The following is a 16,533-nucleotide window of genomic DNA, read 5'->3' on the forward strand; positions in this document are numbered from 1 at the left end:
ATCAAGGCTGTAAACAAAGATCCACATGGAGTTGTGTAGGAAGGGAGGAGAAGCAATCAGGTTGGGACATGTGCCCCTAGGAGGTGATACAGAGGTATCATAATTGTAATGGCAAAAACTTAAAGATAGAATTCTAAAAGCAGCAAAAGAAAGACAGAGTCACATACAAGGGAACTCCCATAAGGGTATCAGGTGATTTTTCTGCTGCAATTTTGCAAGCCAGAAGGCAGTGAAATTACATATTTAAAGTCCTGAAAGGAAAAACCCTACAACCTAGGATATTCTACTAGCAATACTATCATTCATAATTGAAGCAGAGATAAAAACTTCTCAGACAAGCAAAACCTAAGATTTCATCAATACTAGCCAAATCTAAAAGAAGTGTTAAAGAGTCTTCTCTAAGTGGAAAGAAAAGGCTATAACAAGAAGTAAGAATTTATAAGAAAGGGAAAATCCCACTAGTAAAGGCAGGAGGAGAAGGGGCAACAGAGGATGAGATGCCTGGATGGCATCACTGACTCGATGGGCATGAGTTTGAGTAAACTCCAGGAGTTGGTGATGGACAGGGAGGCCCGGTGTGCTGCGATTCATGGGATCACAAAGAGTCGGACACGACTGAGTGACTGAACTGAACTGAAAGGCAAATATATAGTAAAGGCTGTGGATCAATCACTTAAATAAGCTAGTATGAGGATTAAAAGGCAAAAATTGTTTAATCAACTATAACTACCATAAACAGTTAAGGGATAAGCATGAAGATGTACAATAGGACATCAAAAGTACAAAACATGGAGGAGGGGAGTGAAAATATAAATATTTTAGAATGTGTTTGAATTTACATGACTATCAGATTTAAACAAGTAGATACACTTTATAGGTCAACACATACTACCCCCATGGTAACCACAAATGAAAAATCTATGATAGATACAACAATAAATAGAAAGGAACAGGGTATAAGGATAAAAGAAAATGATCAAACCATAAGGGAAGAGGCTAAAAGAATAAAATTACTGAGAAAAACTACAAGCACAACCAGAAAAGAAGTAACAAAATGTCAATAAGTTTATGCTTATCAATAATCATTTTAAATATCAATGGACTAAATTCTCCAATAAAAAGACATAGAATGACTGATTGGATTAAAAAAAAAAAAACAAAAAACCCCAAGACTGCTCCTAATCAGAGATTCTTCATAGAGCTAAAGACACACAGACTGAAAATGAGAGGATGATAAAGGTATTTCACAAAATGAAAATGAAAAGAAATGAGCAACACTCATATCAGATAAAATAGACTTTAAAACAAAGTCTATAGCAAAAGAAAAACAAGACCATTGTATAATGATAAAGGGATCCATACAAGAAGAAAATATAACATCTGTTAACATATATGCACCTAATATAGGAGCATACAGATATATAAAGCAAATATTAACAGACATAGGGGAGAAATTGACATTAATACACTAATAGGAGGGGACTTCAGTAACACTTTACTTACATAATTAGATCATCCAGAGAGAAAATCAATAAAGAAACAGAGGTCTTAAATGACACATTAGACCAATTGGACTTAACAATATCTAGAAGAAATTCCAACCCAAACCAGAAGAATACACATTCCTTTCAAGTGCTCATGGAATGTTTTCCAGGATAGATCACACACTAGGCAACAAAACAAGTCTTGACAAATTTAAGAAGCTAGAAATTATATCAAACTTTTTTTTTTTCCTGATCACAACAATATGAAACTAGAAAAATGATTACAGGAGAAAAATAGTAAAAGCACAAAAACATACTACTAAAAGTGGATCAGTGAAGAAATCAAAGAAGAAATCAGAAAATACTTTGAGACAAGTGAAAAGAAAAATACAACTTTCCAAAATCTATGGGACAAAACAAAAGCAGCTCCAAGAGGGAAGTTTATAGTGATATAGGCATACCTCAAGAAACAAGAAAAGTCTCAGATAAACAACCTAACCTGCCAACTAAAGGAATCAGAAAAAGAACAAAGCCCAAAGTTAGCAGAGGGAAGGAAACAATAAAGATCAAAGAAAGAGAAATAAAATAAAGATAAAAATAGAAAAGATCAAAGAAAAAAGTCCTAGCCACAGCAATCAGGCAAGGAAAAGAAACAAAAGGCATCCAAATTAGCAGGGGAAAAGGAAAACTGTCACTATTTCCAGATGACACATATTATATATAGAAAACCCTAAAGTCTCCATGAAAAATTATTGGAACTGAAAAATAAATTCAGTAATGTTGCAGGATACGAGATTAATATACAGAAATCTGTTGTTTTTCTATACATTAATAGTGAAAGAGAAAGCAAGAAATCAATCTCCTTAAAATCTTCAAAAAGAATAAAATACCTAGAAATAAACTTAACTGAGGAGGTGAAAGACCTATACCATGAAAACTATAAAACACTGTGTACTCAGCTGTTAAAAAGAATTCATTTGAATCAGTTCTAATGAGATGGATGAAACTGGAACCCATTATACAGAGTGAAGTAAGCCAGAAAGATAAAGACCAATACAGTATACTAACACATATATATGGAATTTGGAAAGATGGTAACGATAACCGTATATGCAAAACAGAAAAAGAGACACAGATGTACAGAACAGACTTTTGGACTCTGTGGGAGAAGGCGAGGGTGGGATGTTTCTAGAGAACAGCATCGAAACATGTATATTATCTAGGGTGAAACAGATCAGCAGCCCAGGTTGGATGCATGAGACAAGTGCTCGGGCCTGGTGCACTGGGAAGACCCAGAGGGATCAGGTGGAGAGGGAGGTGGGAGGGGGGATCGGGATGGGGAATACATGTAACTCCATGGCTGATTCATGTCAATGTATGACAAAAACCACTACAATATTGTAAAGTAATTAGTCTCCAACTAATAAAAATAAATGGAAAAAAAAGAAAACCACTGTGGAAGGAAATTGAAGATGGTACAAATAAATGGAAAGATATCCCATGCTCATGAATTGAAAGAATTAACATTAAAATGTCCACATACCCAAAGCAATCTAATGTAAAAACCTTTCAAAATATTAAAAACAGAACTAGAAAAAATAATCTTAAAATGTACATAGAACAACAAAAGACCCTGAGTAGCCAAAACAATATTGAGAAAAAAAGAACAAAGCTGAAGTTATCTCAGTCCCTGACTTCAGACACTATTACAAAGCTACAGTAATCAAAGCAGTATAGGACTGATACAGCAAAACAGATGCAAAGATCAATGGACCAAAATAGACAGCCCGGAAATAAACATACTCACTTATGGTCAATTAATCCATGATATAGGAGATAAAAAGGGCTTCCCTGGTGACTCAGATGGTAAAGAATCCACCTGCAATGTAGGAGACCTGGGTTGGGAAGATCCCCTGGAGGAGGGCATGGCAACCCACTCCAGTACTCTTGCCCGGAGAATCCCCATGGACAGAGGAGCCTGGTGGGCTACAGTCCATGGGGTCACCAAGAGTCAGACATGTCTGAGCAACTGAGCATAGCACAGGAGATAAGAATAAACAACAGGGAAAAGATAGTCTCTTCAATAAATGGTGCTGGGAAAACTGGACAGCTACATGTAAAAGAATGAAATCAGAACACTTCCTAACACCATACACAAAGATAAACTCAAAATGGATTTAAAACTAAATATAAAACTAAATATAAGACTAGAAACCATAAAACTCCTAGAAGAAAATATAGGCAGAACACTCTTTGATATAAACATAGCAATATTTTTTGTATTCTTCTCCCAAGGCAAAAGAAACAAAAGCAAAACAAAACTAAACAAATGGGATCTAATTAAGTTTAAAAGCTTTTGCACAGAAAAGGAAATGATGAACAAAACAAAAAGACAACCTACTGAAATGGGAGAAATTATTTGCAAATTGTATGACCAGTAAGAGGCTAATACCCATCTATGAACAGCTCATACAACTCCACATTTAAAACAACAATCCAATCAAAAAATGGGCAGAGGACTTGAATAGACATTTCTCCTGAGTAGACATACAGATAGCTAACACACACTGAAAAGATGCCTAACATCACTAATTATTAGAGAAATGCAAATTGAAACCACAATGAGGTATCATGTCACACCTGTCAGAATGGTTATCATCAAAAAGACCACAAATAACAAATGTTGGAGAGGATGTGGAGAAAAGGGAACTCTCAAATACTGTTAGTGGGAATGTAAATTGGTGCAGGTACTATGGAAAACAGTATGGAGGCTCCTCAAAAACCTAAAAATCAATCCAGCAATTCCACTCCTGGATACATATCTGGAAAAAAGCAAAAACAGTAATTCAAAAAGATATATGCACCCCAGTGTTCATGGACCATTACTTACAATAGCCAAGATATGGGAACAACCCAAGTGCCCATCAAGAGGTAATGGGATTAAGAAGATATTGAATACAAAGGAATATTACTGAGCTATAAGAAAGAATGAAATACTGCCATGTAGCAACATGCATGGACTTGGAGGACATTGCTTAGTGAAATAAATCTAGAAGAGAAAGACAAGTACTATATGTTATCACTTATATGTGGAATCTAAAAAATAAAACAAATGAATGAATACAACAAAACAGAAACAGATTCACAGATATAGAGAACAAAGTTAGTGGTTATCAGTGGGGAGATGGAAGGGAGAGTAGCAATATAAAGACAGGGGATTATGCAGTACAAACTGCTATGATTAAGTAAGCTAAAGAATATATTGTACAACATAGGGAATATAGTCAGTATTTTATAATAACTTTATGTAATCTATATAAATAGATTATATCTATAATCTAGATAACCTATAATAATCTATAACCTAATCTATAATCTATAATAATTTTGAGCCACTAGTTATATATTTAAAACTAATATAGTAAATCAATTATATTTTAAAAAATTGTTTGCTCCTTCTGTGTTTATTACAATCTGGCACAGTGCGTGATTATCAGTTTTTAACATGAATTTAATGAATGTTGCCCATTTCCCCAGTCATACATGAAGAGGGCAACTGGATCCATAAGCATGTATTAATGCTTTGAATATTCTTTTCCAAATATGGGAGGTGGGTCTGATAGAGCATGTTTTGTCATCCCTGGGGTGAATCAGTCCTTCTAGTGAGTGAGTGAGTGACTGAGTATCTCCAGAGAAAGAGTGAGGGTGGGGTAAGCAACTTGCAGACTTGCAACCAGACGGAGGGCTGCCCTCAGCCTGCCCTGAAACGAAACAGGGCCTTTGTTCACCTTAGCACCCCTCATGATGACTAATAAATGAGTGAGCCCTCATCCCTGATCCCATCCCAGGAAGTGCTCCTTTTGTCAATGTGTTAGAAAAAAGTCACTCTTTTTGACGATAAACCCTTGCCAAGCTCCACTCATCAAAAAATATCTGCTCAATGTTATGTGGCAGTCTGGATGGGAGGGGAGCTTGGGGTACAAAGGATACCTGTATATGTATGGCTTAGTCACTTCACTGTTCACCTTAAACTATCACAATATTGATCAGCTAAACCCCGCTACAAAATAAAAAGTTAAAAAAAAAGAGTTGTACTTGAGATATTGTATTAGATACAACAGGTCAAATATATCCTATTTCTAAAGCAAGCTTAGACACCAAACAAATATTTCCAATGAAAGTTTTTGTTTCTATCCTAGGAAATGATCTGCTTTGTTTAAATTTAAGGTATCTAAAACTAATTTGGGCTTCCCTGGTGGCCCAGACAGTAAAGAATCTGCCTGCAATGCCGGAGACCTGGGTTTGGAAGATCCCCTGGAAGAGGATATGGCAACCCACTCCAGTATTCTTGTCTGGAAAATCCCCATGGACAAAGGAGCCTGGCGGGCTACAGTCAGGGGTCCCAAAGAGTCAGACACAACTGAGCGACTAAGTACAAAATTTATGTGCTTTTGCTCCATTCCAATATACTGGCTAAATTCTGTGAGTTATTTTGTGAATAATACACAAAATTCACTTCAATTTTAAAATAAGAAAAGTGGATGATGCATCCTGTGGCCAACATCAATGATCGAAGAAGAGAACTGGTTTTTGAGACCTGACCCTGCTTTGCATATTTCAGTAGTTCTCAATCTTGGTTGTACCTTAGAATCACCTGGGAGCTTTAAGAAAAATACTAATGCTCAGGCCACACCCTAGGCTAAAGGAATAAGAATCTCTAGGAGTGGGGGCAGGGGCTTTAGCATTCTTTAAGTTCCCAGGTATACCAGGGTACAGTCAGAGTGGAAAAGCACTGGCTAGCTCATCTTTACTCAGACTAACTTATTACACCTCAGGTGCTTCCCTAGAGGAGTCTCCTGTAGCATCCTCTCCGTATTTGTCCATTTCTGATCACCTCTGCATTTCTTCATGTGGTTTTTGTCCTGAAACCAGCCAAGGAAGAGGGAATGCTATTCACTGGGAAGCAGAAGCTAGAGTCTTCCAAAGGAGGGATCAGGCATTTCTAACATTTCAGAAGCAATGGGGGAATAGCGGGACTGTTTGAAGGATACAAGGATTCAAAAGGCAAGAAATATCACGGGAGATGATTTTTAAAGTCCTTGTTCAGTTTTAAGACACTGATTTTAGTGCAAGCTTCTACATCTAATTTAAATTTTAAGAATGAATTTTCACTTATTCATGCTTCTAGGCTCTATTATATAAACTTTCCTCTCTCTCTCCCCTATTCCTTTTCTCCCATCTTCTGAGTTTCTGTATCCTGGTCTTCCTCAGGCCTGTCAGTTTCACTCTCTGCCTCCTTTATCCCTGTCTTTCTTCCTCTAATCCTTCACCAGCAGCTCATGCTCCACCTCATCTCCTACCACCATTCTCTGTGTGTGTCTTTGTTTCCCTGTCTCTATTTCTCTTCTTTCTGGTCTATTTTCTTCCCACTCACTCTCTATTTTTGTATGTCTCTGTATCTCTTGGCAGGAGGAGGCGGGGGTCCTCCATTGTTCACTTTCAGCTTTTCTGTGTCTTAGCTTATTTCTGCTTTTCTCTCTTGCCAATATCTTTCTCTGTGATCGGTATCTGACACTAAGAGTCTCACTCCCCCATTCACCCCTCCCTGTGTTTGTCTTTCTTCCTCCAGATTTCTTTTCACCCCGACCTCTCTCTCTGTTTATGATCTCTTCATGCTCATGTGCGTGTATCTAGGTGTCCAGGTCTCTCTATTTCTCCCTCAGTCTCACTATCCTTCTCTCCATTTCTCGGTCTCTGTCTCCTTTTTCCTCTGGCTATCTCTTTCAGGGTCTCTCTCTTTTTCTCAGTTTCTCCTTTATCTTTCTCTCTCTAGCTCTTTTTCTCTCCCTCTCTCTCACCCACCTACTACTCTGTGTGTCTGCTCCCCATCAGTCCTCTTGTCTGCATGACCTTCATTTTTGTAACAATTTGTAGGCAGGGGCCTGGACTGAGTTTGGCTTCACCTTAAGATGCCTGCGTTTTCCTTACTGACTGAGAGGAGAGAGGATGGTGAAGAAACACAGGTGACCACACAGAAATCCTGGGGCCCATCTTATTTCCCCTAAGACACCACGGTAAGGCCTGCAGGCCTGGGGCGGGATGAGTGGGGATGCTGGCACCCTCCCTGTCAGGAGAGAGCAGCCTGTGTACGCCTCGGGGTTGGGAAGGGTGCTGGAAGGGGTTACCGCTGCCACTGGGGTCCGGCTTCCTCTCTGGTCTCAGCCCTTTCATCACACAGATGCTCTCCATGACCAGCTTGACAGGACCAGGTGGGTTCTGCATCGACTTCACCAGTGAGATGTCTGCTGGGTTCAGAGTGTCCAGCGCAGCGAGTGCAGCCTCCAGTGCCGGCATCGCCTCTGCCAGGTCCCCTTCACATTCGTTCTGCAGAAGCACGGGGACAGAAGGGTGAGGGCCTGGCGCCTGGTATACTGAGGGTGAAGTAAGTTCTGCCCCCGGAAGAAGCAGCAGAAGTGGGAAGAGGTGCTTCCTGCCCCAGTGTCCTTCCAGGACAGTGTCTTCTCCTGGAGGTTTGCATGCAAGGTTGGCTCCGAAAGGCTGCAGGGAAGCATGCATGCATTTGGGAGCTGTGGTTTGGATGCCTTGGACATTTGAGAATTTACCTGGCCTATAATCTTTTACAAAATCAAGCTTTTGGTTTTTAACTAATTCCCAAGGGGTATATGCCATGAGTGACTTCATACCAACTGATCAACGATGGGTTGAGAGATTAAGTAAAAAATGAAGCCTATTTGTGAGTGACAGATGGGAAGGGGGTTACGGCAAGCTTGGGGAGGAATAAGGCACGAGGGGTGGGAGAATGTCAGAGATAGGGTGAGAGTCTGGGATGCAGTGTAGCTCAGAGATGGGATAGGGGTGAACCTGGAGACAGGGTGATGTTTAAGGCCAGAGTTTAAGGAGGAGGAATGGGGATAAAGACTGGAGCTGGGTAGTGAGTCCTGGGAAAAAGAGAACAGAATATGTTTTGTCCATTATTTCTTTGTTTAAAAACAAAACTAATATAATGGAATATTATTCAGCCATAAAAAGAAATGAAGTAATGATTCATGCAACAACATGGATAAACCTTGAGAACATTAAGCTAAGTGAAACCAGCCAGATAGACACAAAGTGGCACCTGTTATATGATTCCATTTATATAAAATGTGTATAAAAGGAAAACCCATATAGGCAGAAAGTAGGTTAGTGGTTGACAGGGGCTGGGAAGAAGAAACGGCTAGTGATTACTAATGGATATAGGTTTCTTTTTGGGTGATGAAGATGTTCTAAAATTACATAGTGGTTATGACTGTATAACTTTGTGAATATACTAAAAAAAACCCTCTGAATTGCATGATTTTAAAAGGTGACTATTAGTGGTATGTGAATTATATCTCAATTTTTTTTAAAAGAGGAAATCTCAACATTATAAAATTCTGTATAGATTACAGTTGGCCCTCTCTAACTGTGGATTCGGAACCACAGATCCAGAAGGCAGGGGCTTAAGCATCTGAGCATTTTGGTATCTGTGGGGCCAGAGGTGGGGATGGGGTGGGGAAGGCTGGACCCAATCTCCTGTAAATGCAACTGTATTTAGCAGTCCAATCCTTCTCCTTCAACAACAACAACAACAACAACAACAAAACAATGAGGTCTTGGGAGAAAAAATGAGTTAACCAAGGCCACAAAACCGGTTAGTCATTGAGCCAAGTTCCAACTTTGGGCCCCCGGCTCCCCACTCAGTAAATTTTCTGATAGTCTCCCAGCCCAGGGAGTGATAACACAGTCATGATTGAAGTGAAATTTCACGAGAATGTCAAAAGCAGCGCGTGTCAAAATCTATGTCCTGCAGGTTTATTTTGATAAGCAAACAAAATAAAGGAAGTTCCACCTTCTTACATGTATGTGTGTATTGGAGCTTCAGCTTTAGCATTAGTTCTTCCAATGAAGATTCAGGGTTGATTTCCTTTAGGATTGATTGGTTTGTTCCTCTTGCTGTCCAAGGGACTTTCGGGAGTCTTCTCCAGCACTACAATTTGAAGTATCAATTCTTGGCACTCAGCCTTCTTTATGGCCCACTGTCACATTATGCCTCCCAATGTTGTGATGGCTCCACTTCTTTCCTAAGGAGTAAGGCCTGGGTTCCAGCAAGGTTGTTCATCAAATGACTCAAAAGGCCTCTTTTGTTGTTCAATCACTAAGTTGTGTTCAACTCTTTGCAACCGTGTGAACTGCAGCATGCGAGGTTCCCCTGTCCTTCACTATGTTCTGGAGTTTGATCAACTTCATGCCCATTAAGTCGAGGATGCTATCTAACCATATCATCCTCTGCTGTCCCCTTGTCCTTTGGCATTCAATCTTTCCCAGCATGAGGATCTTTCCAATGAGTCGGCTCTTCACATCAGATGGTCAAAGTATTGGAGCTTCAGCTTCAGCATCAGTCCTTCCAATGAATATTCAGGGTTGATTTCCTTTAGGATTGACTGGTTTGATCTCCCTGCAGTCCAAGGGGATCTCAAGAGTCTTCTCCAGCACCTCAGTTCAAAAGCATCAGTTCTTCGGTACTCAGCCTTCTTTATGGTCCAACTCTCACATCCATACATGACTACTGGAAAAGTCATAGCTTTGACTACATGGACCTTTGTTGGAAAAGTGATATCTCTGCTTTATAATATGCTATCTAGGTTTGCCGTAGCTTTCCTTATAAGGAGCAAGCATCTTTTAATTTCATGGCTGCAGTCATTGTCTGCAGTGATTTTAAGACCCCCAAAATAAAATCTGTCACTGCTTCCCGTTTTCCCCCTTCTATTTGCCATGAAGTGACTGGACCAGATGCCATGATCTTAGTTTTTTGTTTTAATGTTGAGTTTAAAGCCAGCATTTTTTTTAACTTTAAACTTTTTATTTTGTATTGATGTATAGCCAATTAGGCTTCCCTGGTGGCTCAGACAGGAAAGAATCTGCTTGTAATGTGGGAGACCCAGGTTTGATCCTTGGGTCGGGAAGGTCCCATGGAGAAGGGAATGGCAACCCACTCCAGTATCAAACCAGTTAATCCTAAAGGAAATCAACCCTCAATATGGTTGGAAGGACTGATGCTGAAGCTGAAGCGCCAATACTTTGGCCACCTTATGCGAAGAGCCAACTCACTGGAAAATATCCTGATGCTGGGAAAGATTGAGGGCAGGAGGAGAAGTGGGTGACAAAGGATGAGATGGTTGGATGGCATCATTGACTCAATGAACATGAGTTTGAGCAAACTCCAGAAGATAGTGAAGAACAGTGAAGCCTGGCATGCTGCAGTCCATGGGGTTGGAAACAGTTGGACACAACTTAGCAACTGAACAACAACTCTGCATTAAAGTTAAATAAGCAAGGTGACAATATATAGTCTTGACATACTCCTTTCCCAATTTTGAACCAGTCTGTTGTTCCATGTAAAGTTCTAACTGTTGGTTCTTGACCTGCATACAGGTTTCTCAGGAGACAGATAAGATGGCCTGGTATTCCCATCTCTTGAAGAATTTTCCACAGTTTGTTTTCATCCACACAAAGGCTTTAGTATAGTCAATGAAGCAGAAGCAGATGTTTTTCTGGAATTCCCTTGCTTTCTTTGTGATCCAATGGACGTTGGCAATTTGATCTCTGGTTCCTCTGCCTTTTCTAAACCCAGCTTGTACCTCTGGAAGTTCTCAGTTCACATACTGCTAAAACATAGCTTGAAGGATTTTGAGTATAAGCTTACTAGTATGTGAAATGAGCACAACTGTATGGTAGTTGAAACATTTTTTGGCATTCCCCTTCTTTGGGATTGGAATGAAAACTGACCTTATTCTGTTCTGTGGCCACTGTTGAACTTTCCAAATTTGCTGACATATTGATGGCCACATTTTAACAGCATCATCTTTTAAGATTTGAAATAGCTCAGCTGGAATCCCATCACCTCCATTAGCTTTGCTTGTAGTAATGCTTCCTAAGGCCCACTTAACTTCACACTCCAGGATGTCCAGCTCTCAGTGAGTTTCCACACTATCATGGTTTTCCAGGTCACTAAGACTTTTTTAAAATAGTTCTTCTGTGTATTCTTGTCACTTCTCCTTAATCTCTTTTCTTTCTGTTAGCTCCTTACTGTTTCTGTCCTTTATCATGCCCATCTTTGCATGAAATATTCCCCTGTTATCTCCAATTTTCTTGAAGAGATCTCTAGTTTTTTCCATTCAATTGTTTTCCTCTACATCTTTGCATTGTTCATTTCAGAAGGTCTTCTTATCTCTCCTTGCTATTCTCTGGAACTCTGCATTCAGTTGTATATATCTTTCCCCTTCTCCCTTGCCTTTCACTTCTCTTCTTTCCTCAGCTATTTTTACAGCATCTCAGACAACCATTTTGCTTTCTAGCATTTCTTTTTCTTTGGAATGGTTTTTGTCACTGCCTTCAGTACAATGTTATGAACTTCTGTCCATAGTTCTTCAGGCACTCTGTCTACCAGATCTAATTCCTTGGATCTATTTGTCACCTTCACTGTATAATCATAAGGGATTTGATTTAAGTCATACCTGAATGCCCTAATAGCTTTCCCTACTTTCCTTAATTTAAGGCTGAATTTGCAATAAGGAGCTTGTGATCTAAGCCAAAGTCAGCTCCAGGTCTTTTTTTTTTTTTTTTTTTTTGCTGACTGTATAGAGCTTTTGCATCTTCAGCTGCAAAAAATATAATCAAGCTGATTTCGGTATTGACCATCAGGTGATGTCCATGTATACAGTCGTCTCCTGTGTTGTTGGAAGATGTTTGCTATGACCAGTGTGTTCTCTTGGCAAAACTGTTAGCATTTGCCCTGCTTCATTTTGTACTCCAAAGCCAAAGTTGTCTGTTACTCCAGTATCTCTTGACTTACTACTTTTGCATTTCAATCCTCTGTGATGAAAAGGACATGCTTTTGGTGTTAGTTATAGAAGGTCTTGTAGACTGTGTGGATCATAATAAACTGTGGAAAATTCTGAAAGAGAAGGGAATAGCAGACTACCTGACCTGCCTCTTGAGAAACCTATATGCAGGTCAGGAAGCAACAGTTAGAACTGGACATGGACCAACAGACTGGTTCCCAATAGGAAAAGCAGTATGTCAAGGCTGTATATTGTCACCCTGCTTATTTAACTTATATGCAGAGTACATCATGAGAAATGCTGGGCTGGAAGAAGCACAAGCTGGAATCAAAACTGCTGGGGGAAATATCAATAACCTCAGATATGCAGATGACACCACCCTTATGGCAGAAAGTGAAGAAGAACTAAAGAGTGTCATGATGAAAGTGAAAGAGAAGAGTGAAAAAGTTGGCTTAAAGCTCAACATTCAGAAAACTAAGATCATGGCATCTGGTCCCATCACTTCATGGGAAATAGATGGGGAAACAGTGGAAACAGTGTCAGACTTTATTTTGGGGGGCTCCAAAATCACTGCAGATGATGATTGCAGCCATGAAATTAAAAGATGCTTACCCCTTGGAAGGAAAGTTATGACCAACCTAGACAGCATATTAAAAAGCAGAGACATTACTTTGCCAACAAAGGTCCGTCTAGTCAAGGCTATGGTTTTTCCAGTAGTCATGTATGGATGTGAGAGTTGGATAAAGAAATCTGAGCGCTGAAGAATTGATGCTTTTGAACTGTGGTATAAGAGAAGACTCTTGAGAGTCCCTTGAACTGCAAGGAGATCCAACCAGTCCATCCTAAAGGAGATCAGACCCGGTGTTCATTGGAAGGGCTGATGTTGAAGCTGAAACTCTAATACTTTGGCCACCTGATTCAAAGAGCTGACTCACTGGAAAAGACCCTGATGCTGGGAAAAATTGAGGGCAGGAGGGGAAGGGGACGACAGAGGATGAGATGGCTGGATGGCATCACTGACTCAATGGACATGAGTTTGTGTAAACTCTGGGAGTTGGTGATGGACAGGGAGGCCTGGCGTGCTGCCGTTCATGGAGTCGAAAACAGTCAGACATGACTGAGTGACTGAACTGAACTAGAAGGTCTTGTAGGTCTTCATAGAACCATTTGACTTCAGTTTCTTTAGCATTAATGATTGGGGCATAGACTTGGATTACTGTGATGCTGAATGGTTTGCCTTGGAAATAAACCGAGATCATTCTGTCTTTTTTGAGATTACACTCAAGTACTGCATTTTGGACTCTTGTTGACTGTGAGGGTTACTTCATTTCTTCTAAGGGATTCTTGCCCACAGTAGTTGATATAATGGTTACCTGAATTAAATTCACCCACTCCTGTCCATTTTAGTTGACTGATTCCTAAAATGTCGATGTTCACTTTTGCCATCGCCTGCTTGACCGTGTCCAATTTACCTTGATTCTTGGATCTAACATTTCAGGTTTCTATGCAATACTGTTCTTTACAGCATTGGACCTAACTTTCACCTCCAGACACATCCACAACTGAGTGTCATTTCAGCTTTGGCCCAGCATCTTCTTTCCTCTTGAAGCTATTTCCCTGCTCTTTCCCAGTAGCATATTGGACACCTTCTGGCCTGGGGGGCTCATTTGGTGTCATATCTTATTGCCTTTTCATATGTTCATGGGGTTTTCTTGGCAGGAATACCGGAGTGATTTGCCATTTCATCCCCCAGTGGCCTATGTTTTGTCAGAACTCTTCACTATGGATGACCTGTCTGTCTTGCATAGCATGGTTCATAGCTTCATGGCTTTACACAGCAAGCTCCTTTGCCATGACAAGGGCTGTGATCCATGAAGGGGCAAACGGCCTCTAGTTGTAACATATCTCTAACAGTGATTCTCAACATTGTGCATCAGAGTCACTGAGGGGCATTTTGAGCATCCACATCATCAAGTTCCATACCCAGAGGTTCTGATTCATTCAGTCTGGTGTGGGGTAAGGGGTCTGGGCATCTGCATTTTTAAAACTCCAGAGGTGATTCTGGCACACAGCTCTGTTGAGACTCAAGCTGATACTCTGGAAACACTGAAAATAAGGCAGGAAATAATAGACTTCAATGCCCAGGGGAATAGCTACTCGATGGGTGAAGCACCTACTTAAAATGGTCATTAAAATGATTATATAACATTTTGGAAAAACATTTGTGATAAGCTGTTAAGGAAACAAAACCATAAAACAAGTCACAATTATGCTATGGTTGCAATAATAAACCTATCCACGTGTATAGACAGGAACTAGAGGAAAGCCTGGAAAAGTGGAAAAGTGTTAAAGCTGAGCTCTTAAAAGTCATTTTGTATGTGTTATTACTGTTACATCATTTGCTTCCATGATAAGAAATTATAATTAAAAATGACCCCTGTAGCTTAGCAGTGCATGGAGCAGCAGGGCTGTTCGAGGCTTGTGAATCACAGTGCTTACTGACAAAATGTAATCAGCTCTGCAGTACTTCTGGCATTAATTATTATTCTCATTATGGGGGAAAGAAATGACACATTAGCTTAAAAAGAATCGACCAATTTAAGCAAGCCATTTTTCTTGGGAGCAAAGTGTTTGAGCACTGACTCTTTTCTTGCAAATCTCCTGATCCTCCTAGTATGAATCCCATTCCATTGCAGGACCTCTGAACTTCATTAAGTACCACACTGGGTGCTCTCCCATGTTCTCTTATTTCTAGGGGTGTGAAGAGTTTAAAGAAAATCATCCATCCTTGTGTGGAAAAGGACTGTAACCATGAGAGGTTCAGGAGGGGTTTCTGGTCCTTACAAAAAAAAGCCTTAGAGTAAGCACAGGTTTTCTTCTCCTCCTTGGATAGTTTCTTCCACTTCCTGACTCACCTCCAGGTTGTCGCTCCCAGTACTTGGGGATGGGATGGCAGAGCATTAGACCTTACCCTTCACACCAAAACCATAGGTGGCAGTTTATTGCCCAGGAATGGGTGTGGTGGGCCATCTCCTTATAAACCTGACGTCACCTCTTGCCTCCCTCCTGTTCCAGCAAGTCACTGTTTTCCCCTGACACTGTACAACAGAACCCTATATGTGAGAATACTTGATATGGTGACAGACTGGTCCTCATAAAACAGGCAAGTCCACTTGGTACAGGGTCAAGAATGACGATTTTGGAGGACACTTAACATGGGCTGTTAAGCTCTGATTGTACGCTGGACACATGCCATAAGCTTCACATGTTTTCCTCTCAGCATCTCCATTTCATAGGTTAGGAAACTGGTTAGAAATGGACAGAGCAAAGTTGAGCCCTGACATGGCTGATTCTAGTATAGAACCATGGAAGGGTTGCAAATTCACATGCTCTAGGGGCCAGCCACCTGGCTTCCCTGGTGGCTTGACAGTAAAGAATCCATCTGCAATGCAAGAGACCTGGGTTCGATCCCTGGGTTGGGAAGATCCCCTGCAGGAGGACATGGCAACCCACTCCAGAATTCTTGCCTGGAGAATCCCCTGGACAGAGGAGCCTGGCGGGCTTGAAAAGAGCTGGACATGACTGAGCGACTAAGCACTCAGCACAGGGGCCAGGCTAGTGATATGAGTGTGGCAGGTAAGCTGACTGGGACTTTGATGAGCTGGAACACACAAAGGACAGCATCTATTTAATGCTGCCAACGGATGCAACCCAGGAATGCAGGTCCCGTGTTACCCAAGAGCCCGATTTTTTTCTAAGGAAAGCTGAAATTTTAGAATTTTTATTTGAAATCTTTCAACTATTTCAAATTAAAAGAAATACTGTATGTGTCATAGCTTATTATATTGCCCAGCTGCTAATTTTTGTTAAATCCTGGAATAATGGTCACATGCAAGGGCTTTGGAATCAGAGAGATGTGGATTTTAATCCCGATTCAATCACATTGTCACTCTGTGATCTTAGGCAAATCATTTTAGTTCTTGAACCATGATTTTCTCATTTGTAAACTAGGGATGATACCATTTGCCTTGCAGGGCTGTTAGGATGATGAAAGTTAATGTAAATCAAGTCGAGGAGAGAAGAGAGAAGAAACTCTCTTATTCACTCCCATTTCCCCACTGCCTAGAAAAGTGCCAGCAAAAAGTAAGTGTTCAATAAATATTTGT

At 40.4% G+C, this 16,533-nt stretch overlaps 1 protein-coding gene across 1 annotated transcript in view; it reads right to left on the bottom strand.

The window, feature by feature from the left end:
• The window catches only part of DNAH3 (dynein axonemal heavy chain 3), a 234,557-nt gene that overhangs the window by 33,698 nt on the left and 184,326 nt on the right, over window positions 1-16,533 (bottom strand). Inside the window, exon 51 of the mRNA XM_043914480.1 lies at window positions 7,670-7,868. Coding sequence (XP_043770415.1) covers window positions 7,670-7,868 — 199 coding nt within the window. The remainder of the gene's footprint in view (window positions 1-7,669; window positions 7,869-16,533) is intronic.

This window comes from Cervus elaphus, chromosome 10, assembly GCF_910594005.1.
Source record: "Cervus elaphus chromosome 10, mCerEla1.1, whole genome shotgun sequence".
NCBI lineage: Eukaryota > Metazoa > Chordata > Mammalia > Artiodactyla > Cervidae > Cervus > Cervus elaphus.